This window comes from Pinus tabuliformis, chromosome 6 (genome assembly GCF_031772625.1).
Source record: "Pinus tabuliformis cultivar Carrire ecotype Pingquan chromosome 6, CPIR1, whole genome shotgun sequence".
In the NCBI taxonomy this organism is placed as follows: Eukaryota; Viridiplantae; Streptophyta; class Pinopsida; order Pinales; family Pinaceae; genus Pinus; species Pinus tabuliformis.
Window position 1 is genome coordinate 59746053 of NC_142292.1, and position 26263 is coordinate 59772315.

The following is a 26263-nucleotide window of genomic DNA, read 5'->3' on the forward strand; positions in this document are numbered from 1 at the left end:
CGTTGAAAAGCAAAATAGAGGATCAATAAAGCGTTATCCACTTTCTACGATCATCTCAATAGATATTGAACATGGAGCGTGTTTGCGCTGCTCTGTTCCCTGACGCTCTCCTCCCCTTGCACTCTTCTTCTGCAGTCTCTTTTCCACCTAATCCATCATCATGTCTTTCAACTCAGTCAACTGGCAAGTCATCCTGCTTGCCTTCAATTTCCATACACATGGAAAAAGCTCACACTCATTTCTACACCCAACTGGAGACGAGGAGAAATCTCATGAACAATGCATTGCTTACTCTGCTGGGCGGCTTCGCTGTCTCAGTTTTGCCTGCTGCAGATTGTAAACCTGCACTAGCTTTCTCTTTGGGCATTTGTAAGTTGAAAAACATCCACTCATATTTACATTCTATTTCAAAACAGGGAACAATATTCAGTTATTGTCTGAAATGTCTGTAATTGGCCACTTTGTAGAATTTTCGTGTAGTGGTCTAAAACCTATACACCAAGTTAAAAGGCATTAACTGATAATTACATTCTATTTGAAAACGGGTAACAACGTTCATTTTTTTTTTTGGTCTTAAATGTCTTTTGTGGCAGCTTTGTAAACTTGAGTGTGCCGGCTATACGGGCTAAAACCATACATAAAATGTCTATTCGTGGGATGATTGACTGGTTAGAACAATGGAATACCAATGTGATAAGGCCCAAGGAGTAGGAATTTCTCTCTGGTTAAGTAATAAATTACTGTTATATCTGGCTTGCGGAATGTTGGATATATAGTTGGTGTTACAGTGGCAGACACGGTTAGTGTTATAATGGCAGACGCTAAATTTGACGATAAATTTGATCTTCAGATTACTCCAACAAATTAACAAATTACCAATTCACTAGGGTGAAAACAAAAAAAACAACCCCTCTGGCTGCCATCACGGCAATATTTTGTATTGATATGGCAATATTTTTTTTTATTGATAGCAAGAAAACCTGAATCTGATTGGTATTCCTAAATGATCCTGCCCCCAGTGTTGAGTGTTGGGTAATTCTGATGATGTTGGCAAATGCTTTTGTTGTTCATTCTTCGAAGAAGGCCATCTCTCCCTACTAGCGCAGTTTCTCTTGTTGTCTAGTTGCCTTCAATCCTACGCTTCCCGTGGCTGGCGTTGTCATATCAATTACAGCCCCACTGCTCTGTTAACATTTGATAAAACCATTAGTCAAATTGGAGTATGGGGTCGTCAGAGATGTTGAAAACTGAACAAGCTAGGAATTGGACGTTGGACCGCCCCCGACCCTTGGGCTGCTCTATCACAGAGCCACATTCCCCATATGAATCATTCCCCTTTCATGATAGGAATTCTTACCAATTAGATGTCAATGTGTGAATTACTCTCTCCAAGGGCCAACACCCACCTTGAAGCCACACTTTGGCTTAGGTATCCTAGCCATTTCCAGTGAACCTAAACACCTAGTTCTATTATCATGTTAATAATCAAATCCAAGACGTGCCCTCACTTGGTGGGTTGCTCTTCCACTGAGGTAAATGCCCCTTTCATTACGGGCATCCTTACCAATTGGGCATACTATCTCCAACACCGCCTGGATGCTCCAACATTGAGCTATGTGCCCATTTCATGGCGAGCATCCTTATTAGTTGGATGCTAAGGTGGGGATGACAATCTCCAACAACCCCATTCAAGCCACAGTTTGGCTTAGGCATCCTAAACACCTATTTATATTATGATGTTGATAATTGGACAAACCAGGAACCAAACCCTAGACATCCCCCCACTTAGTGGTCTTCTATACCATTGAGCCACATGTGCCTTTCAGGATGAGCATTCTTACTAGTTGATATAAAGATTTGGATTGTTATCTGCAATATCTCCTTTCAAGCCACACTTCGGGGCTCCTATCCATTACCCATAAAGCTCAACACATCGCTCCGATACGAGGTTGATAATTGGAGGCGCTAGGAATCAAACTAGGGACTTGACCCGTTCCAGTGGACTGATCTGCCCTAGGCTACATTCCACTTTCATGGCAAGCATCCTTCCCCATTTGATATCTAGGTATGGATTGCTATCTCCAACACTTCTTTAGGAAACACTTTGGCTCAAGGGCAATGTTGCAAATATTGGCGTTGAGATAAAATCCAAAAGGGTTTGGAAAACCAAAATATCATTAAAAAAATGGATAAAAAGGCAAAATTAAGATACCACTAAAATATTGGCAAAAATAAATCAGCAAACATGGTCTAGGCTAAAAAAAAATCGCGATTTCTCAATTTTATCCAGATAAAATTGAGATGTTTGCAACATTGAGACCCCTACCCACCACCAATAAACCTCAGTACTTTCCCTCTGATAGTATCTTGAAAATTCGATAGCCTAGGAATCGATCTCAAGATATGTCTCCAGCCAATAAGTTACTTTACTATTGAGCTATATGCCCATTTGATGACGAGCATCCTTACTACTTCGGTATCAGTACCAGGAGTGCTATCTCAAACAACAAACGATGTGGAGAGGTATATTTAAACTTTAAAGTTGATGTTTAATTTTCTTTTTTCATTTTTTAGTTAATTACTTTAATAAACTATGTATTCACTATCTGATTTGGATTTCCTATGATGAAATATCTTGGAAGCGAATTTTCAATTCACATCATTTGATCTGTTCTAATACAATCTTAACCATGGTTAATGTTTCTTCCTCAGTTAGATTTAGCGTTAATAAGTTAAACAAGCATTAATGATGAATTTCTTGCTTTGTCAAGATAGACTTTGCTAAGAAATCTCAAAGTTTAATGTTGAATGATAAGACATTAATTCAATTATGATGGCCATTACTTGTATTATTGTTTGGCTTCAATCTTGAGCCATATCATACAAATTTCATTTCCATCAATCTGGGTGCTTAGTTCTAAGTCTTGGAGGTTTGGATCCTCACAATTAAAACTTCTATCATCCATGATGAAGAATTGATCGTCTTGGTTTCATGAGGTTTTTGCAAACTAGTGTTCAGCGTTTCACTTAAGTCCCTCAAGATGGGTTTACGCTCTCTGAGGAATCCTCCAACAAATGAATACCTTGGATTATTAGGGTTTACTTTTTTGTTGTATATCTTCCAAATTTTCTTGGATCAAATAGTCCTTTTCTCCAAATTTTCTTGGATCAAATAGTCCTTTTCTCCAAGCACTACTCTGGAATTGTGTCACCCTCTCCTAGCTGATCTGCTCTAATTCTGCCCCAAAAAATATCCCCAGCGCTGCCTCTGAAGCCCAATGTCCGCGTCTACGGCCCTCTACACTGCTTGCGTCAGCCCCTACGGATTCTGCGTCGGCCTCTACGGCCTTCCGCGTCCTCTACCTTAGCTCCTGCTGCTTCTGCGTTAGCCCCTCTAGGGCTTGCGCTGTCTCTCCTGCACCGCACTGCCTCTCTGCTATGTATTCTTCAACCTTGGCTGAAAATCCCTTGATGAACTGCCCCTCGCTGCAACTTATCACTAACTCGATTTCCTCAACGAACCTTGCACCAGAAAATCGAATTCTTGATCTCTCTTGGTGTGTCTCCAACTGATCCTCAAGCCTTCTCTTATACTTTTCCTGTTGACGATTCAACGACCGAGTTTAAGTCCCTAATCAATGACTAAGATTAGATCTGGCTTGATCCTCATTATTTAGAACTTTTTCATCCATATTATATTAATATACATTAATATTTTAGTTTTCCTAAGTTTAGACTTAGGAACTCATTAAAAATATTAATTATTATAATATCTCTTCTTCCGGGTGGAACTTCTCCAAACAATTTTTGGGTCTTGGAGATCTCATGTGCCTTAGCCTCTTCACCAATTTTCATGGCTAGAGCACATCCGATGCTACCAAAAATAAACATTTCCTCTTAGCGAGGAATGTGCTCTAGTAATGCCTCACCATGGAAGCATCACATTGATCTTTTGCATCAGTCCTCCGTGCTGATGCTTGGCCTGATGCCCCACATCCACTGCACTGTTGCTTCCTGTATTGTTGCCCATGACACTGCCATTGCCATTGCTACATATGTACTGCAACTCCCTCCCAAAATGCTGCCTCATGCTGCCCATAACACTGCCACTGCTAACTATTGCACTGCAACTCAGTTATCGAGAAGTAAGTAACTGACTTCTCCCAATCACTTACATCCTGGTCAGTCTGGAAGCCTCCTGATGCTGAAGCCACCTCTGTTGCTATCCTATGCTCCCTCTACTGCCATTGCGCTGCTGCAACCTCTTTTGTGCCTCTAGCACTGCTGCAACCTCCACTGCGCTGCTACGGATTTCTGCACTCTAGCACTGCCTTGCTGCTCCATCACATCTTGCTGGACTCGACACCTGTCATCATGCTACTGTCGTTAAGGGCTCCCATAGCCGGATGTGATCCAAGAGTTTGGGCACCTGAAGGATCCTGCCCCTTCTTTCTGTAGTCCTCTCGACTACAGCTGTATGTCTCTCCACCTCTTCTCTAGAGGTGCATGAGCACTCAAGGCACAATCGTCATCAGTCTCAACATCCTTCTCCACCTTTGTTGGAGTTGCCTTAGAGTCAGAAGCTTCTCCTTTGCCTTTCTTCGTGGGATACTGAGATGCATAATGTCCCAGCTCCCCGCAGTTGAAGCACTTGACCTTGGAGATATCTTTCTTCTTTCTCTTTTGAACCCCCTGTCCTCCTCTTTCTTGACTCGAACTCCCTTACTGCTACTCCTCGCCTTGGTCAACCGCCTAATCTCTTCCTGTCTAAGAGCTGCCCACATCGGGAGAGTCCTCTGCCCAAAACGCTTTGGACAAACGTCTCCCAGTCCTCGGAGACTACATTCAGATCAGTCCTGACCATAAACTCTAGATCCAGTGTAGACCCCACGGAAGTACGCTGGTTGCAAATTCCTTGCAACTTAAGAAGGAAGTGATCTATCTCCTCTCCTTTCTGCATCTGATATGATGTCAGCTGATTCTCCAATAACATCTTCCGCTGCACGGAAGAGCCCTAGTATAAGGTGGTCAGGGTCTTCCACATCTTCCTTGCTGTTGACTTCTCAGCAATATGTGGTATTACATGATCCTTGACCCCTTCTAGGATCATGCATTTCACCTTCGCAAGTTCGCCATGGCCTCCTCATACTTCTCATTTACATCAGGGTCAACTGGGAAAGTTACTGTTTTTAAGGCATAGTGCTTGATGCTGTGTTTATCCAGGATTGCAAGGATCCTAGCCTTCCATATGACAAAATTAGAAGCCTCGTCCAATCTGTCCCGATCCCTCAATCCGTTCACTGCCATCTCTGCTCTTCTCTGCCAACTATCGAATCACTCCTCTCCAATCCTCCTTTGCTACTGCAACCCAGATCTAGATTTCTTGGCTAGAAATTTGTCGAGGTAGTGCTTCCCTCTACCTTGGTTTAGTCCCCTTAGACACTGTTCTACGCAGACAAAAACAACGTGTGAAAATTTCTAAACTGAAATTCTATCACTGCAACAACTAATTTATTTCACCTACTTATTATTCTCAATAAGTTATTTATGAAATTCCTTCAGTAAACATTAAAATAAATTCTACTGCAGTTATCACACATTTACGCAGAGAAAAATACATGCACAAGAATCAATCACATCAACACAGTTATTTTTGTACAATTGTCCCCGTAAAAACCCAATGCGGGAAAACGGGTGCAGCCGATGATGGCTTTATTAATCTTCAACAACAATTGCTTTTACAAGGAATGATTTTACAGAGAAACTGAAAGAAAACACTCGAGACTTTCCTTCTGAGACCATCTGACACTTTGGAGCCCCTGCTCTCACTACTGCATCACCCTTGCGTCACTCTAATTGACCCAGCGTGGCACTAAGTGGCTTTGCATCCCTCTGTGTCAGCCTGCGTAGGCACTACGTCTCTCCTCTAGATTGCGTCTCCCTTTCTGTGCTATCTTCCACTGCCCCTGCGTCACCTCCTCCTTGATCAGTGCCTGCTGCTAAAGCCCTCCTCTTCCTCCACCCTGCAACTCCCTCTGAAATCGATCTCCTCTCCCTTGAGAATCGAATTTCCTTGAGACACTGAGTATCTATCGGTGTGTCTCCAAATGACCCTCAAGTCTTCTCTTATACTTTTCCTATTGATGAATCAACGACTGAGATTAAGTCCCTAATCAACGGCTAAGATTGAAACAGACTTAATCCTTGTCTCTTAGAAGCTTCTCATCCTTATCTTTATTAATACCCATTAATATTTTTATTTTCCTAAGTTTAGACATAGAAACTCGTTAAAAATATTAATTATTTTAATAACTCCTCATCTAGATGGAATTTCTCAAAACGATTTCTAAGTCTTGGAGATCTCACGTGCCTTAGCCTCTCCTCCAAATTTCAAGGCTATAGCAAATTCGATGCTACCAAAAATCAACACTCCCTCTTAGCGAGGAATGTGCTCTAACAATGTTTCACTATAGAAACATCACATTGATCTTCTGCATCGGTACCTGTGCTAATGCTTGGCTTGCTGCCTCACATCCCTTGCACTGCTGCATCTTGTACTACTGCCCATGACACTGCCACTGCCACTGCCACTGCTGCTCCTGTACTGAAACTCCCTCTCAATCTGCTGCAACATGCTGCCCATAACACTGCCACTGCTAATTGTTGCACTGCAACTTATGATACTTATCCATTATTGAAATGGATTCTTTACCATCCCCATTTTCTCCTTGAAATGAACAAACTTTGTTCTTCCTAGAGCCTTGGAGAGGATGTCTGCCACTTGTTCTCTTATAAGAGTGTACCTCAACTGTACTGCTGCCCATGACACTGCCACTGCCATTGCTAACTGTTACACTGCAACTTCTGATGCTTATCCATTATTGAAATGGATTCTTTACCATCCCCATCTTCTCCCTGAAATGAACAAACTTTGTTCTTCCTAGAGCCTTGGTGAGGATGTTTGCCACTTGTTCTCTTGTAGGAGTGTACTTCAACTGTACTGCCCCTCGTTGGACATAGTCTCTGACAAAGTGACACCTGATATCATTGTGCTTCGACTAATCATGAAATATTGGATTCTCAAAGAGCTTGATGCAACTCTGATTATCACACATGATCCTAGTCGCTTCCATCTTTCTCGTGAATAGATTCACAAGCAATTTCCTAAGCCATATGGCTTCGCACAAAGCTGTGCTAACTGCCATATATTTTGCTTCAGCTGAGCTCAGAGCCACGAATTTCTGTTTCCTACTGCACCAGGAGCTCATTCCTGATTCAATGTTGAAATAGTACCTAGTTGTACTTTTCCGATCTACTGAACTTCCAGCCCAATCTGTATCAGTGAACCCACTCAGCCTGATGTCATTGCCTTTGGTGTACAATGGTCCATGCTCGACTATTCCTTCTATATACTTGAGAACATGTTTGGTTGTTGCCAAGTGCGGCCTCTTAGGTTCTACCATGAACTGACTGAGGGTGTTGACAGCGTAACACATGTCTGGCTTGGTATTGACCAGATACACCAGGGACCCTATAAGCCGTCTGTACAAGGTGGGATCAACATCTTTGTCTTCTAATGCATCAATCTTTTTCCAATTGGTGATCACTGGAGTAGCCATAGTTATACAGTCCTGCATCCTGAATCTCTTCAATATTTCTATAGCATATCTCCCTTGTCCCAGGAAGATCTCACCCTTTTGCTGCCAAACTTCCAACCCCAGAAAATAATGCATCTGTCCCAAATCCTTCATGTCGAATTTTGTGGCTAGGTTCTGCTTGCAGTCTATGATGAGCTTGGATGATCCTGTCAGGAAGAGATCATCCACATATAACACTAGGATTAGAGGCTCATTCTCCACAACCAGATAGTAGAGATTAGGGTCTGCATCACTCTTGACGAACGCCATCTTCTGCAAGTAGTCATCAATTCGACCGTACCATGCCCTAGGTGCATGTGTCAGCTCATATAAGGCTTTCTTTAATCTGCATACATGAGATTTCTTCTCATGTGTCTCAAAACCTTTTGGTTGTTCGATGTATACTTCATCTTCTATTACCCCATTCAAGAATGTGGCCTTGACATCCATCTGATGAATCTCCCACCCCATCTGTGCTGCAAGAGATATTACAGTCCTAATAGAAGTATACCTGGATACTGGGGCGAAGGTTTCTTCATAGTCTATCCCTTCCTTCTGAGCATACCCCTTAGCCACGAACCTGGCTTTGTATTTCTCCACACAGCCGTCTGCAACATATTTAACGTTGTAGATCCATCTCGAATCTACCACTGATTTGTCATGAGGCCTAGGTACCACTTCCGAGACGTCATTGACCATTATAGAGCTGTATTCCTCCACCATAGCATCCAACCATACTTGATGCTGAACGGCCTCCTAAAAACTAGAAGGTTCCCCAACCTGAGCTACTAAGGCCTGGTATCTGTCTGGCTGTCTTCGCTCCCTTTTACTATTCCTGGGTGCACCAATGAAGCCTATTGCACCCCGTAGAATCTGTCGGAGTTCCCAGCTCGTTCTTCCACTGGTATTAGGTACATCTGTCAACTCCTCTTCTTCTTGAGATTCCTCCTGTTTTGAAGCCTTGTCTTCAGGAGGATTTATGGTACCGATTTCTGCTGGTTGAAGTACTCTGACCAATGGCTCGTCTTTCAACTGCTCCTTGAAAGGAATTTCTCGAGATTTTCTGAAAGCTCTATCCTCCATGAACTTTACATCCCACTGAACTACTACCTTCCTACTCCCTGGAAGATAGACTCTATATGCTTTAGCATTCTCGCTATATCCCACAAGATATCCTTTCTCCGCAGTTTGATCTAATTTCTTCCTCTTCTCTTTGGGTATATGACAATATGCTAAACTCCCAAATATCCTGAAATGACTGACTTCAGGTGTCTTCCCATTGAAGACCTTCTCTGGAGTGATTTTTCCCAATGCCTTTTAGGAGTCCTGTTTTGGACATAAACTGCCGTGCTGCATGCTTCTGCCCACAGGAATTTAGGCATATCCTGATCATACAACATTGCCCTAGCTGCTTCCACATTAGTCCTATTTTTCCTTTCTGCTACTCCATTCTACTCCGGATTGTAAGGAGCTGTCCACTCTCTTCTAATACCTTCCTTAGTGCAAAAATTGGTGAAATCCTTGTCAACATACTCTCCACCATTGTCTGAACGCAACACTTTTAACTTCTGTCTTGTCAGATTCTCCACTAGAGCCTTGAACTCTTTGAATCGACCGAAAACCTCATCCTTGGTTTTCAGAAAGTAGATCCAAGTCTTCCTGGAATGGTCATCGATGAAGTATTTGGCACCACTACGAGCCTTTGTGGACATCGGTCCGCAGATATCTGAGTGTATCAATCCTAGCACACTCTTCGCCCTATTGTTACTTTTGGAAAAAGCAGCTTTGGCATACTTGCCCAGAGCGCACCCTCTGCATACATCATCCGGTTCAATACTTAGTTTTGGAACTCCTGATACTGTTTTCGTGAGAATTCTCAGAGCCCAATGGTGTAAGTGTAAGTGTTCCATTCTCCTGTGCCATATCTCATTCAAGTCTTCGTCTCCATTACTGCCTATCAGTGCCATTGGTGATTCTAGTTGTAACCTATACACCCTGTTACTTCTGATTCCAATCTGAGCCTTCTTTCTCCACTTTGGGTATTTGACATATACTTTCTCCTTAATGAAAAAAACGTCATAGCCCTTGTTTTGAAGTTGAGATACGGAAAGTAAATTCATCCGCAATCTTGTTGTCAGATCTCTGTTCTGATACCATGTGAAAATTTCTAAATTGAAATTCTATCACTGCAGCAACTGATTTATTTCACCTACTTATTATTCTTAATAAGTTATTTACAAAATTCCTTTAGTAAACATTAAAATAAATTCTACTGCTATTATCACACATTTACCTAGAGAAAAATACATGCACAAGAATCAATCACATCAACACAGTTATTTTTGGATAATTGTCCCCTAGAAAAACCCAATGCGGGAAAACCGGTGCAACAGATGAGGGCTTTATTAATCTTCAGCAGCAATTGCTTTTACAAGGAATGATTTTACAGAGAAATTGAAAGAAAACACTTGAAACTTTCCTTCTGAGTCCATTTGACACTTTGGAGACTTTGCTCCCACTACTGCGTCACCCCTGCGTCACTCTGATTGCCCTAGCGTGGCACTGAGTGCTCTGCGTCCCTCTGTGTTAGCCTGTGTCTCTCCTCTAGACAACGTCTCTCTTGCGCTGTCTTGCATTGCCCTTGCGTCACCTCCTCCTCGATTAGTGCCTGTTGCTAAAGCCCTCCTCTTCCTCCACTCTGCAACTCCCTCTGAAACCCTCTCCCTTGAGAATCAAATTTCCTTGAGATACTGAGTATTTGCCGATGTGTCTCCAAATGACCCTTAATTCTTCTCTTATACTTTTCCTGTTGATGAATCAACGACCGGGATTAAGTCCCTAATCAACAACTAAGATTAAAACAGCCTTGATCCTCGTCTTTTAGAAGCTTCTCATCCTTATCTTTGTTAATACCCATTAATATTTTTATTTTCCTAAGTTTAGACTTAGAAACCCATTAAAAATATTAATTATTTTAATAACCCCTCATCTTGATGGAATTTCTCAAAACAATTTATGGGCCTTGGAGATGTCATGTGCCTTAGCCTCTCCTCCAAATTGCAAGGGTAGAGCACATCCGATGCTACCAAAAATCAACACAGCGTCCGACCAGCGCTTCAAATCACAATATACACAGCTCCCTTAGCCCCGACAACTGAAGAATCTAAGTCCTTCAGGCTCTGCGCAATCACGGTTTGGGCTGAATTTGCTCCTCCCGGCCAGCTGCGTCAATCCTTCTTGGCTGAGAAGGATGACGTGGCTCTACCTGAGCCTGTTTTGCCCCTCTCTGCTTCTGCGTTGGCCCTTCTCTTGGCTTAGAATGCTGACGTGAGCTCTGCGTGAGTCTCTGCGTCACCCTCTTTGCACCGCGTCACTCCTCTTGCCTCTTCAGCTCTGGAACAATGCTGTCTCTCGGGACCGTTGCTTCTCTGCTGCAAATTTTCATATTTCTTCGGCTGGCGTCTTTAGTCCTCTTTGATCTGCAATTGCTCTGATTCCATGTGAAAATTCCTGAATCTAACACATCAGAAACCCCTACTGCAATTTTTGGTTTACTATCTCCTACTTGTTCTCTACGTTAACAAGTTATTTAATTTCATAAATATCGAAGTAAACACAAATGCAACCTTCACAGATACACAGATCGTGCACTGAGGTAAACAAAAATAATAACACAAGGGACACCGTTATTTTTGGACAATCGTACCCGGAAAAACCCAAAGTGGGAAAACCAGTGCAACATATATGAGGGTTTTTATTATTAAGCAAATTTTGTGAATACAACTAGGGTGCCAGAATTGGCTCACCCAACAGAGAATGTCCTCGACAGTAGTACCTCTATTCGAAGATAGATATTCCGGCAAATGAACAACTGGATGATCAACCCCACAGTGACTCTGATTGTTCCTTGTGCTGGACAACGAAAGCTGCTCCAAGCACTGCTCTGGAACTGCATCGCCCTCTCCCGACTGATCTGCTCTAAGTTTGCCCCACAGAATCTCCCCAGCGTTGCCTCTAAAGCCCTGTTGTCGCGCGGATTGACACAACAACGCTCGGATCGGGGGCTGTCACTCTGATCCCCGATCCCTCCGTTTAAGCCTGTTTCCCACGGCTAAGGGGGGGAGTCCCTGTGAGATGATGAGGCCAACTGTCGACCAGTTGGTTGGGAAACACGAGATACGATATAAAAAGGGCTCGATGGATTTGGTTAATTTAGCAGACCAGTGCCTTGTGGAGTTAATGTTTAAATGATTACTTTTTAAATGATATAAAAGATGGACCATGAACAGCAATCATCTATCATTAGCTAAAACACAATGCTCTTAGAATGACAAAAAACGATATCCAGCAGCTGAAAATTTGAAAAGATGAATGCTTTAAATCCCCACGAGAAATCATAAACCATCAACCAGATATCAATTTCGCATCTCGGCTTGAAAAAACTTTAGATCTCAGCATGAAACATATAACGCGAAAGCTCATGAGACTTGCAAAAATAATTTCCCACAAAATTTTTATTTTTCAAAATTTTTTAAATCTTTTTCAATTTTTATTTTATTTTTTTTTTCAATATTATGGAAATAAAAGATCCTAAAAAATTAAAAAAAATATATATATTTTTTAATTTTTTTAATTTTTAATTTTTTAATTTTATAAAAATGAAAATTAAAAATCTAAAAAATTTAAAATTTAAAACCTATTCTAAAACTAAATCTAAACTAAAAATTAAAATTTACAATCTAATTTAAACAAAATATTAAATCTACACGAAAACTAAATATTAAAGTCTGTATTAAACAAAACTATATAAAATTAAAAATTTTAAATCTAAATCTAATAAAAATTAAACTAAACGATAAAAGTAAAAACTACATGAAACAGAACTACGCTAACCTATGACCCAACTAACCTAGACGCTATGCTAAATCTAACATAATTTTTTTTTTTTTTTTTTTTGCTTTTTATTTATTTATATGAATCTATATTAAAATAAAGTTTCAAAACAAAACTATTTAAAATACAATTTAACATCTAAAAGAAATAAAATAAAATAAAAACCCTGATATTAACGTACTAAATCTAAGACTGAATTAGAACTAAATAAAAAAAACTTAAATCAAATCCTAAATTTAAAATTAACCTACGACTACGCCCCCAAAATTTTTTTACGCAAATGAATAATACAATCGACCCTGCGTATTTTTTGAATTGAACTGGCATAGCATTATTTTTCGACGGGGTAATGGAGCACGATATTTCAATGACGGCGATGGATAGAAGGGAAACTCACCAAAAAAAACGAAATTTTTTACCTGCTACAGCGCGTGCATGAGGATTGGAGCTGGCCTGCGAGTTTCTAAAAACGATTTGGAACGGTCATCTTACCTGGATCGTTGATTTGCCCCTGCTGCCGGTGTAGCAAGATGGCTCAGCTTATGCCTGCTCCGTCGTTGAGAAATGGGCACGAATTTTGTGTGGAAACCCTGGCCGATGATTCATAAAAACACCAACCCGATATACAATGATGATTAGCTGCGTTTATGAGTCGGCCCTTCGTTTTTTTTTTTATGCAGATAAATCCTCTGTTCCTGAAGCCGTGGCTTGTCTGGAAATGCTGGCAGCCTGAATCGATTACGGTATACATCTGTTTTGCAGGTTCATGCGCGGGTCAGAGAAGAGGCCATGCATGCGTGGAGCAGTTGGACAACGGCATAGGAAGCAGCGAAAGTATATGAGGAGCTCCGGGGTGAAACAAATCGATTGTGATTGGCCAGGGTCACTTTGATGTATCGGCCGGCCACTGTCAGAAAGATTACAACCGAATGCAGATTGCTCACAATTGTAATGGTCACTGAAACCTGAGATAAAACCCAAAAATCTGTAAAAAAAAAAACCAAAATCAAAACCCTAAATAAACCTGACCTAAACAAAACTAAATTTGAAACCCTAGATCAGCTAATTTATGTACAAATGTGGCCCCTTAACAGCCAGATCTGGCAATAAGAACGAAAAATATTTAAAGAACAGAAATTTCAGATCGTCACTGTGAAGAACTTCAGAAAAATATCTCATGCAAATCAAATAAATAAACCGAATGATAGACCCAGGATCAAATCCAACTGGGCTCAGCAAAAAATGCTTGCGGGAGTTGGCTGGTTCAGCCGAGAACTTCCCCGAACGCCCGCAAAATCTTCTTCCGCAAGGTTTTTTCTGCACAGCTCAGAAACAACCATCAGTAAAGAGGGCAAGAATGCTGCTAGATCTCAGGAAGTAATGGAGATACCTGCCATTACTTCAGAAACCCTAACAGCACCCAAACCCTAGCAAGTGAGCAAGATACCTGTACCCACAATACTCTACAAAAGCTATTATTAACAGCTGAAAGTAACATATGCAGAAAATTAAAACAATCTCACAGCATTTCAAGAGAGTAACACCAGCAAGATATGGACCCCAAAGTCTTCTTTATTAACCAGAAATAAATTTACAAGAGAGCTTCTTCAGTCTTTGACTCACAGATCGAATGATTTGAAATGACCCCCTAAGACCCTATATAAAGGAAATGATCCTAACGGCTAGTTCGAGTGATCCATGTAGAAATGATCTCGACCGTTGATGAGGATCAAGACATCTCTTGATCTCATCCGTCGATTTATTAACTTAAAATATTATTATTTTATTAGTTAGGGTTTTTGCTTGATTTTTTAATTTTTTATTATTTTTATTCATTTTTTTAATTTTTTAATTCATTTTAAAATGGATCACTGAACTAAGCCTTCGGAAACATCACCTAGGACCTAGGACTTAGGACTCATGAGGGGATTTAAAACATTTCTCGACCCTCAGGACACATTACATCATGACTTTTACAAAATTACATCTTAAGGGACAAACCCATTTAATACAGACCCTCACAAAACACCCAGTTCTGCGACACAACGATAATCTAGCAGATCAACACACTAGGATTTTCCTAAAGTTCTAATGACAAAATCAATCCCGGCTTTGGGGTCAGGTTTGAAGGAAAACTCTGCCGATCCGTGGATCGGTGAGACGAAAAACCTTCCGGGACGTAGATTATCATCAGAAAGTTAGGTCCACCTAGGCAAATTACGTACATGACTCATGTCTGCTAAGATTATTTACAGTTAATACATGCAGACTGGGTTTACAATAAAAAAAGATCAAGCTGCTGATGATGGCCGGATGGCACGGACATGCTGATCAGGTGCTGCTTCTTTCCGTCAAGAAAAATGGGGTGCACTACATGGGTAGTTGACCAGTAGAGGTCAACAAGCCCAGCGTCAACCTCTACGGTCCTTTGCACTGCCTGCATCAGCGCCTATGGCTTCTGCGTCAACCTCTACGACCTTCTGTGTCCTGTGTGTCAGTGCCTGCTACCTCTGCGTTAGCCCTTCTAGGGCCTGCGCTGTCTCTCCTACACTGCGCTGCCTCTTTGCTATGTATTCTTCAGCCTTGGATGAAAATCCCTTGCTGAAATGCCCCTCGCTGCAACTGATCACTAACTCGATTTTCTCAGCAAACCTCGTCCCAGAAAATCGAATTCTTGATCTCTCTTGGCGTGTCTTCAATTGACCCTCAAGCCTCCTCTTATACTTTTCCTGTTGAAGATTCAACCTCTGAGATTAAATCTCTAATCAACGACTATGATTAGATCTGACTTGATCCTCATTATTTAGAATTTTCTCACCCATATGTTATTAATACACATTAATATTTTAATTTTCTTAAGTTTAGACTTAGGAACTCGTTAAAAATATTAATTATTTTAATATCTCTTCATCTGGGTGGAATTTCTCCAAACAATGTTTGGGTCTTGGAGATCTCATGTGCCTTAGCCTCTCCACCAATTTTCATGGCTAGAGCACATCCGATGCTACCAAAAATCAACACTCTTAGGAGTTTGGGATACTTCTTGGAGCAATGAGCAACCATAGGGTGAGTGGTTCAGCCTTCCCCTAGTGGTTTGCTGTGTACAGGGTGAGTGGTTCAACCTTCCCCTGTGATACCCCTTAGCGACATGTAGGCAGGATGAGTGGTTCATCCTTCTCTTGCTAAGACATCATACCCATGCAGTTTGAGACTCATGGGAAGTACCTCTCATCTGGCCAATGAGTAGGGAAATGAGGATAGGGACCATAGTACAAGCGATGGACGCATCATGTACTATCTTACTCCCTATGCTAGGATGACTGATATTGATCTAGGATCAATATGAACTGCTTTCAGGTCAGTAAGAGTGGTATGAGACACTCTCTTTCGATGGGAACTGACTTCGGGTTAGTAAGAGTGGTATGAGGCATTCTCTTTTAATTAGGATTTGTTGACCACTGGAGTGGCACCTGATGATTATATGAAGACTCCATGCCCAAGGATGATCCAGAAAACACTTGTACCATAAGATATCATCAGTCAATAGAGTTTTTATACTCTACTTCTATCTTCTCATCATCTTTCTTGTACCCAGATTCCACACCCCGCGGGGAATTGTAATAAGTGATACTAGTAATGATGAGTTTTTTAGTCTGTAACAAGCCTAGGATGTTGGGACTCGATCAACAAATGAGTACACCTTGGAGTAATTTTTTTATCTGGGTAATTATCCCTTCTTTTTTAGAGGCGGATAATTTTCTAGGTTTTTCACTCACGTTTTACCTCAAAGTCGGAGTGATGGTTTGAAGGTTGAGCCCCTAACACATCTTAGTGTCTAGAGTCGATGTATATTACCATACTAGATCACACAAAAAATTTCGTGGAATTTGGTTAGGTCTAGGTAGTCATTTTTTATTTTTTTAGATTTTCCGCATTGCGGAAATTGCTAATAAAATTGTATTTGTAATGTAATAAGTGATGTCTAGAGAAGTTGTATGGGGTATGAGTAATGAAATTTGCACTTCTCACCCTCAACTTTCTACTATGACACACTTTGATGGGTTAAAAATGTGTTTTGAACCCTCAAAATCCACTTTTCCTAAGTTTAGTGGGAAATCTGGCAATTAATTAAGCCAAAAATTAAATAAATGGAGAAAAATAAATATTCACACATGCTAAATGTTGTGGAAATGAGGTGGAAAATTATGGGGGAGTTAAAGTGAAGTCCCAAGGTGATGTGGACTCCTAAAATCAAGGAAAAGACGTGCTCAAATAAAATCGAATTTTTGGCATTAAAGGAGAAAGCTTCTTACTTGGAAATTCGAATTTGTGAAGTTAATGCACATTGGGAGAATATTTGGTGGAAATTTTTGTGGGAAATTGTCCCCACATGGGTTACCACCCATATGCACTTGTCATTCTATCATAAAATTCGAATTTGGCCAATAAGAGAAGAAGAAAATGATGTCCACTTGCCTGAATTCGATTTTTACACTTTGTTGAAGTTTCTAAGTTTACTTAGTTTAGAAACCCTTCATGCACTTTCTCTGATTTATTCTTACCTACTTGTTATTTTTCTTTAACAAGTGATTCACAAAGTAAATACTGAAAATAAACACCAGTGCATGCTCAACATATTATAGATCAACAACTAAAAGAAACAAGAACAAACACACCACATGACACCATTATTTTTGTACCAATGTCCCCTGAAAAACCCAATGCAGGAAAACTGGTGCAACTATTTGAGGGTTTTCTTATTAAGCAATATCAAAGTACAATCTGGGTGCCGAAAGTGGCCTACCCAACAAAGAATTTCCTTAGCAGCTATACCTCACAGTTTGAGAGAAATCTTTTGGCTGAAACCCCGAAAAATCCTTCCGGCAGCTCCTCAGCACAAAACTGCTTTGCAACCCCAACATCTGCCCAATCTTGACTGTGTCAGCCCCTCTCTGTCTCACGCTGGCCCTGCGTCAGCCTTTCTTGGCCTGCGTCAGCATTCTGGGCCTCTGCGTCAGACACGTTGGCCTCTTTGGTGCTCTGCGCATCACTTGGTTGCCTCTGCATGAGCCCTTGCTGGCTCTGCATCATTCTCCTTAGCTGCTGTGCTGCTCTCCTGACACAATTTTTGCTTTTTCTGTTTCTCTGTACTCAATGCCTCTCAGTTGCTCTCCTGGCACAATCTTTGCCTTCTTTGTTTCTCTGTACTCAATGCCCCTCAGCTGCTCTCCCCATCACTGATTCTATCTCTCTTAGCAAACCCCACTCTAGAGAATAGAATCACTGATCACTCTGGTGTGTTCTCCAAGTGACCCTCAAGCCTCCTCTTATACTTTTCCTGTTGACATCTCAACAGCTGAGATTAAGTCCTTAATCAACGACCAAGATTAGATCTGGCTTGATCCATGTCTTTTGGACCACTCTAACACAGATTCATATTAATACACATTAATATTTTATTTTTACTAAGTTTAGACTTAGAGACTCCATTAAAAATATTAATTATTTTAATATCTCCCGATCTGTTTAGAATCTGCCCAAACCCTTTTTGGGTATTGGAGATCTTATGTGCCCCAACCTCTCCACCAAATTTCGTGGCTAGAGCACATCCGATGCTACCCCAAATCAACACTCCCTCTTAACGAGGATTGTGCTCTAGCAATACTCACTGAGTATTATTCTGATCATCCGGCATCGATACCTGTGCTGATGCTAGGCCTTCCTACCCAACATCCTTTGCACTGCTGCATCCTTTACTGTTGCCCATGGTTTTGCCACTGCCACTGCTGCATCTGTACGACAACTCCCTCTACATCCGTGCTGCTGCTGGTCCTTCTTCCCAATACTACATCTGCACTGCACCTCCTCTCATCATGTTGCATTGTGCTGCCCACTGTTGCACTGCAACTTAGTTACTGAGAAGTAAGTAACTGATCTCCCAACTGACCTCCCTATTGGGCTAGAAACACCCACTGATGCTGAAGCTCCCTCTGTCGCTGACAAGTGCTCCCTCTCTGTGACCTTTGCGCTGCTGCAACAACTCCCTGCATCTCGCACCGTTGCACACCTCGCTGTGGCTTCTTACACTGGCGCAACAGACCTGTGCCTCTCGCACTGCTGCAGCCTGGTCTTCCTGCACTGGTGCAACACTCCTGTGCCTCTCGCACTGCTGTAGCTTGCTAGCTCTGCGCTGTCTCGGGACTCCTGCACTGTAGCTCTCTCTGCCGCTCCATATGCATCCATATCTACCCGCTCAGCCAGTCCTGCTACTCCTTGTCGGCGCTCCCGTAGCAAGGTCTAATCCAAGACATTGGGTACCTCGAGGATCCTGCTCCTCATCGCCTGTAGTCCACCTAACTACAGCTCGATGTCTCTCCACTTCCGCTCAAGTGGTGTGTGTGAATTCATGGCACAGTCATCGTCTGTCAAAACTTCCTTCTCTGCCCGCGCTGGCGCTGTCTTAGTCTCAGAAGACTCTCCCTTACTCTTCTTCCTTGGGAACTGGGTTGCATAATGATCCATCTCCCCATAGTGGAAGCACTTGATCTTGGAGAGATCTTTCTTCTTCCGCTTCTCTTGCTTTCCCACAGATGCTATGGCCACATCCTCCTCCTCCTGCTTGACCTTGATCCCTTTGCTGCTACTACCTGTCTTCGACTTCCGTCTGATCTCTTCCTGGCGAAGAGCTACCCACATCTCGTCCCAAGGTGGGAGAGTCCCTTTGCCCAGACAAACACTTCCCAATATTCTGAGACAACATTTAGGGCTGTCCTCACTATAAGTTCCTGATCCGGTGTCGCTCCTATAGCAGTCAACTGGTCTCGGATCTCATTTAGTCCTCCGAGGAAGATGTCAATCAATTGACCCTTCTTCATCTGATATGACCTCATCTGGTTTTCGAGCAGCATTCTTCTCTACACAGAAGTATGTTGGTACAGGTTCTTGAGAGCCTCCCACATCTCAACTGTCGTTTACTTCTCGCCTATATGTGGTACCACATGATCCTTGACCCCGTCAAGGATAATGCACTTGGCCCTCGCCATCACCTCTTCGTACTTGTCGTTATCATTGGGTTCGACTTGGATAGCTATAACCTTCAAGGCAAAGTTCTCGACACGATTCCTATCAAGCACTGATAAGATTTTGGCCTTCTAGACTGCGAAGTTCGATGCTCCGTCCAGTCTATCCTGGTCTCTTACCTCGTGTACTGCCATGACGCTCCTCTACTTCCCTCCTGGAAGTTCTCTGTTTGACTCCTCTGAGTCTCTACTTCTCGTCTGGAAGTTCTCTTCTGGACTGCCTCCGGTCCTGATTTCCCTCTTGGAAATCCTTCTGCCACTTGTCGAAATGCCCCCTACTCTGATCGTCTTGTGCAATTGCATTACTGATCCAGGTTCCTCGGCTAGAAACCCTTGGTAACAACTCCTCTGGCCCTGCTCTGTCAGATATTGTTCTGACTATAGTACATCACCAACTCCACTTTGCAATATTTTTGCAGCCTTTTTAGACTCCAACAACTGCCTCTCTGTGAACTACGTCAGCCCCTCTTTGCCTCACGTTGGCTCTGCGTCAGCCCTGGGATGCCCTGCGTTAGCCCTCTGGCCCTCTACGTCAGCAACGCTGGCCTCTCTGAGGCTCTACGCAACCTCTCCACCAAATTTCGTGGCTAGAGCACATTTGATGCTAGCCCAAATCAACACACTTGGCATTGGAGCTCCATCCAACAAATTCGAATTTCTATTTGGGATTGTCACCTCATGCCACTTGTTTAATCACTTCTACATTGGGATTGGCTCCAATGCCATTTCTCATTGTCATTCTTCATTGGGATTTGCTCCCAACTCTCTATATAATAAAGCCATAGGCTCTCACATTGTATCATGTAATACAAGCTATTGTGCTTGAGGAGACTCTACGAGATTATATTCACTACTTGCAATATAATACAACAGTCTTTGGGGTAAAGCGTGATAGTGTGTTTCTCTTTGCATGTGTGGTAAATTATTGACTTGTTGTTATGCTTCTATTTATTTCCTCATGTTATTATTTCTTTCATGTTTGTTTCAAGTTATGTTAGTTTGCAACTATCTCATATTAGTATAAGAATTAATTATTTGTTTTAGCAAAAGAAATCTTCTAGTGGATACTAAATGTATCTCTAAAAATTCTTTCCACTGCACTTATTTAATTTCATGTCGATTTAATAATTTGTGGTGAAGTTTTGTAGATGAATCATTATTTGGTCAAACTTTTCAAGCTCGAGGAGAAATTCTCAGAGGAATTAACCCATTCTTGAAAAATATTCAAGAACCTGCATGTTTTGAATTCCAAAGTCTCATCTATATCTTATTTGTGTCTTGCAGAGATTCTTTCAATTTTCTTAAAGCTTTTATTTCTTGCATCAAAATATCAAACTTGGAAAAATTATACTTTTTACGTATTGTACTTCATTTATCAATATTAAGCTATTTCAAAGAGCTTAGTCATGGCTAGTCAAAGAGGAGAGCTTTCTCATACTCTTTGGCGTAGCCTCTTGTAGATTATTTTTGTAACATACTTTGTTGTGATCTTGGTCTAACATGTGAGTTATTTTTGTATCCTTTTGAGCAATATAGTTTCCATGCTTTGATTTGTAGATTTATTGATCTTGAAAGCATTTATGATATCTTGTGCTGACAATTTAGTGTTTCACTTTTCAAGTTTATTTTGGCTTTCCATTTGAAAGCATGTCACTACATTTTAAGCAAAATACAGTTTCATTTCTTAAAGAGAAAATACTTGGAAGACAATGGTCGTTTATGTATTTGATGCTTATCTTATGATGGTTATTGCTCATATCAATTTTTTGCTTATAAATCTTAAAGAGATAATCTATTTAACTCTAACAATTCTCCTAGAAATTCACATCCTTTTTAAATTAACTTTTCATTAGGGACCAGCCCCCTTAGCTAACTTAGGAGATAGATCAAACGGAGAGAGTCGGGATTAGTGTGATAACCCCTTCTTTGAGTTCCCTGCCACCAATCACACCTTGTGGGGTTGAAGGCTTTTCTCACTGACTTGTAGGTAGGTGTAGGCGGCAAGGTCAACATCTTTGATGCCGTTGTTGGGGACAAGTCTTCTTGTACCTGGAAAATATGACTAACTTTTGGTTTTTGCATGTTGGATTTTAGAGTTAGAAACCTGTTCAAGTGGTGACTCCACTTATTTTATTTTCTGCAAGGATTTCTGCTTGAAGCTTGCTTCTTGTAGATTTCTTGCTAATCTTGGACATGAGCCTCTCTCTAGTATCCATTTGTTCTTTCAGGGTCAAGCGAGCATGACATCATGAATGATTTGTTCGCACTTTGTGATTTTACTAACATTTCAAGCTATTCGAATTTCATTCCAGATGAAACCATTGAGGCTATTGAAGAGTTGCCTAGTTTTCTAGGTAACAATGCCATTAGTACTGAAACTCACCTGAGGAATTTCCACCTTTGTGTGAGCAAATGGTGCCATGATATTAACCATGAGGATGTTAAAATGAGACTTTTCATCTTTCCATTAGATGGAAATGCAATGGATTGGCTCATAGAATTGCCTGCTAACAATTTTGATTCTCTAAAATCAATCATTGATGCCTTTGAAGAAAAATATGGAGATGAAAGAAAGATCAAAGCGAAAGCAAATGAGAATGATAAGGATATCATCAAAGGGTTGAATCAAGTGATTAAGGATATGCAACTCAACCAAGTTCAACTCATTAAGACCATGGAGGTAAATCATGCACAAGCAATAAAGTCCATGGAAGTCAATCATTCTAATCAGATGACCTCTATTCAAAACAGGTTGCTCGCCATGGAAGAAAAACAAGTGCAATTAATCAACACCATGGAAACGAATCATGCCAAGGAAATAAGTGTTATGAAGGCTAATCAGGTCACTTTTCAGAATAGGTTGGATGAAATGGAAAGATTACAGGTACAAAAATTCCAACTTAGGTTAAATGATGAATGAAAAGAGAACAAAGAAACAAATCATAAGCCTCCCGGTCCACTGAAGCAATCTTCATCTCATTATGAGGAGGTCATTTACTCCATTGAAAAATGGCTAATTGATGTAGACTTGGATAGCAAGGAAACTGAGGGGAATCAGGTTTATACTTATGAGATTGATCCATCACCCATGTCAGAGCATAAGCAAAATGGACAAAGGCAAGTCAAAGAAGTCTTGGATACTTCGAATTTTCCATCAGAGCATCTTCAAAATCGGACAGAAAGGTCTACTTTGATCACCTCAACATCAACATCACAATCTATTAAGAAGAAAAGAAAAAAGCGGAAAGGATTTGGTAAATCTAATGGCCATGTACAACACAGTGTTGGGATTGATCAAAGTCCTCAAATATTCAGAATTGGACAGGGCACATCAGAAAAGCAGCCCATGGATCTGCCTGAAAGTAAGCAAGTTCTCAGCATGAACTTCATTAAGGACATCTGATGCTATGGGGCATCTTTTTGTATCATATTTCTAACCTTATCCCTCGTCATTTTATTTCATGAATAAATTGTCATTTATTCTTTTAGAATAAATCTCCATTGCTTCATTTATGTACTTGATGATATTTTTGAATGGATAATGCTGATATATGCCTTTTGTCGGTGGATGCAGATTCTAAGTTCTTGCACGCTATCACTTTGTATCTGCATGCATCCCCATATGGAGCCAAATGTTGACCACTGAAGTGGAAACTGATGATTATATGAAGACTCCATGCCCAAGGATGATCCAAAGGACACTTGTACCATCAGATATCATCATTCAACAAAGTTTTTTAACTCTACTTCTATCTTCTCACCATCTTTCTTGTATCCAGATTACACACCTTGCGGGTAATTGTAATAAGTGATACTAGTAATGATGAGTTTTTTTATTCTATAACAGGCTTAGGATGTTCAGACTCGATCAGCAAATGAGTACACCTTGAAGTGTTTATTTTATCTGGTTAATTATCCCTTATTTTTTAGAGGTGGATAATTTTCTGAGTTTTTTCACTCACGTTTTACACCAAAGCCGGGGTGACGGTTTGAAGGTTGAGCCCTTAACACATCTTAGTGTATAGAGTCGATGTATATTACCATACTAGATAACACAACAAATTTCGTGGAATTTGGTTAGGTCTAGGTAGTCATTTTTAAATTTTTTAGATTTTCTGCACTGCGGAAATTGCTAATAAAATTGTATTTGTAATGTAATAAGTGATGTCTAAAGAAATTGTATGGGGTATGAGTAATGAAATTTATACCTTTCATCCTCAACTTTCTACTATGATACACTTTGATGGGTTAAAAATGTGTTTTGAACCCTCAAAACCCACTTTTCCTACGTTTAATGGGAAATCTGGGAATTAATTAAGCTAGAAATTAAATAAATGGAGAAAAATAAATGTCCACACATGCTAAATGTTGTGGAAATGAAGTGGAAAATTATGGGGGAGTTAAAATGAAGTCCCAAGGTGATGTGTACTCTTAAAATCAAAGAAAAGACATCTAGTCAATAAAATCGAATTTCTGGTATTAAAGGAGAAAGCTGCTTACTTGGAAATTCGAACTTGTGAAGTTAATGCACATTTTGGAGGATTTGGGAGAATATTTGGTGGAGATTTTTGTAGGAAATTGTCCCCACATGGTTTGCCACCCATATACACTTGTCATTCTATTATAAAATTCGAATTTGGCACATAAGGGAAGAAGAAAATGATGTTCACTTGACAAAATTTGATTTTTACACTTGGCATTGGAGCTCCATCTAACAAATTTGAATTTTTCTTTGGGATTGTCACCTCATGCCACTTGTTTAATCACTTCTACATTGGGATTGGCTCCAATGCCATTTGTCATTGTCATTCTTCATTGGGATTTGCTCTCAACTCTATATAATAGAGCCATGGGCTCTCACATTATATCATGTAATACGAGCTATTGTGCTTGAAGAGGCTCTGCGGGATTGTATTCACTACTTTCAATATAATACAACTGTCTTTGGGGTAAAGCGTGATGGTGTGCTTCTCCTTGTAGGTGGTAAATTATTGACCTGCTCTTATGCTTCTATTTATTTCCTCATGTCATTATTTATTTCATGCTTGTTTCAAGTTATGTTAGTATGTAGCTATCTCATATTAGCATAACAATTAATTATTTGCTTTAGGAAAAGAAATCTTCTAGTGGATAATAAATGTATCTATGCAGCTATATCATATTAGCATAACAATTAATTATTTGCTTTAGGAAAAGAAATCTTCTAGTGGATAATAAATGTATCTCTAGGAATTCTTTCCACAACACTTATGTAATTTTATGTCAATTTAATGATTTGTGGTGAAGTTTTGTAGATGAATCATTATTTGGTCAAGCTTTTCAAGCGTGAGGGGAAATTCTTGGAGGAATCAACCCATTCTTGAAAAGTATTCAAGGAGAACCCGCATGTTTTGAATTCCAAAATCTTATCTATATCTTATTTGTGTCTTGCAGGGATTCTTTCAAGTTTCTTAAAGCTTTTATTTCTTGCATCAAAATATCAAACTTGAAAAAAATGATTTTGTATGTATTGTAATTCATTTATTAATACCTGGCTATTTCAAAGAGCTAAGTAATGGCTAGTCAAAAAGGAGAGCTTGCTCATACTCTTTGGCCTAGCTTCTTGTAGATTATTTTTGTAACATAGTTTGTTGTCATCTTGGTCTAACATTTGAGTTATTTTTGTATCCTGTTGAGCAAGATAGTTTCCATGCTTTGATTTGTAAACTTATTCATCTTGAAAGTATTTATAATATCTTGTGCTAACATTTTAGTGTTTCACTTTTCAGGTTTATTTTGGCTTTCCATTTGAAAGCATTTCACTTAATTTTAAGCGAAATACAATTTCATTTCTTAAAAAGCAAATAATTGGAAGACCCTGGTCGTTTATGTATTTGATGCTTATCTTATGATGGTTATTGTTCATATCAATTTTTTTCTTATAAATTTTAAAGAGATAATCTATTTAACTCTAACAATTCTCCTAGAAACTCACATCCTTTTAAAATTAATTTTTCATTAGGGACCACCCCCCTTAGCTAACCTAGGAGATAGCTCAAACAAAGAGAGTCGGGATTAGTGTGACAACCCCTTCTCTGAGTTCCCTTTCACCAACCACACCTTGTGGGGTTGAAGGCTTTTCTCACTGACTTGTAGGTAGGTGCAGGCGGCAGGGTCAACATCTTTGGTGCCGTTGCCGGGGACAAGTCTTCTTGTACCTAGGAAATATGACTAATTTTTGGTTTTTGCATGTTGGATTTTAGAGTTATAATCCTGCTCAAGTGGAGACTCCTCTTATTTTATTTTTGCAAGGATTTCTGCTCGAAGCTTGCTTCTTGTAGATTTCTTGCTAATCTTGGACAGGAGCCTCTCTCTGGTATCCATTTGTTCTTTCAGGGTCAAGCGAGCATGACATCATGAATGATTTGTTCGCCCCTTGTGATTTTACTAACATTGTAGGCTTCCGAATTTCATTATGGATGAAGCCATTGAGGCTATTGAAGAGTTGCCTACTGAAACTCACCTTAGGAATTTCCACCTTTGTGTGAGCAAATGGTGCCATGATATTAACCATGAGGTTGTTAAAATGAGACTTTTCATCTTTCCATTAGATGAAAATGCAATGGATTGGTTCATCGAATTACCTGCTAACAGTTTTGATTCTCTAGAATCAAT

At 40.3% G+C, this 26263-nt stretch overlaps 1 protein-coding gene across 2 annotated transcripts in view; it reads left to right on the forward strand.

Annotated features, from left to right (window-relative positions):
• LOC149257217 (plasma membrane fusion protein) overlaps positions 1 to 26263 on the forward strand; it is a 205739-nt gene continuing 179476 nt past the window's right edge. The window contains exon 1 of one of the 2 annotated variants that reach the window (XM_089413743.1): positions 1 to 369. In XM_089413743.1, the coding sequence (XP_089269869.1) occupies positions 72 to 369 (298 nt within the window). In that variant the 5' untranslated portion in view covers positions 1 to 71. The remainder of the gene's footprint in view (positions 370 to 26263) is intronic. The other variant, XM_089413740.1, reaches the window with a different exon arrangement.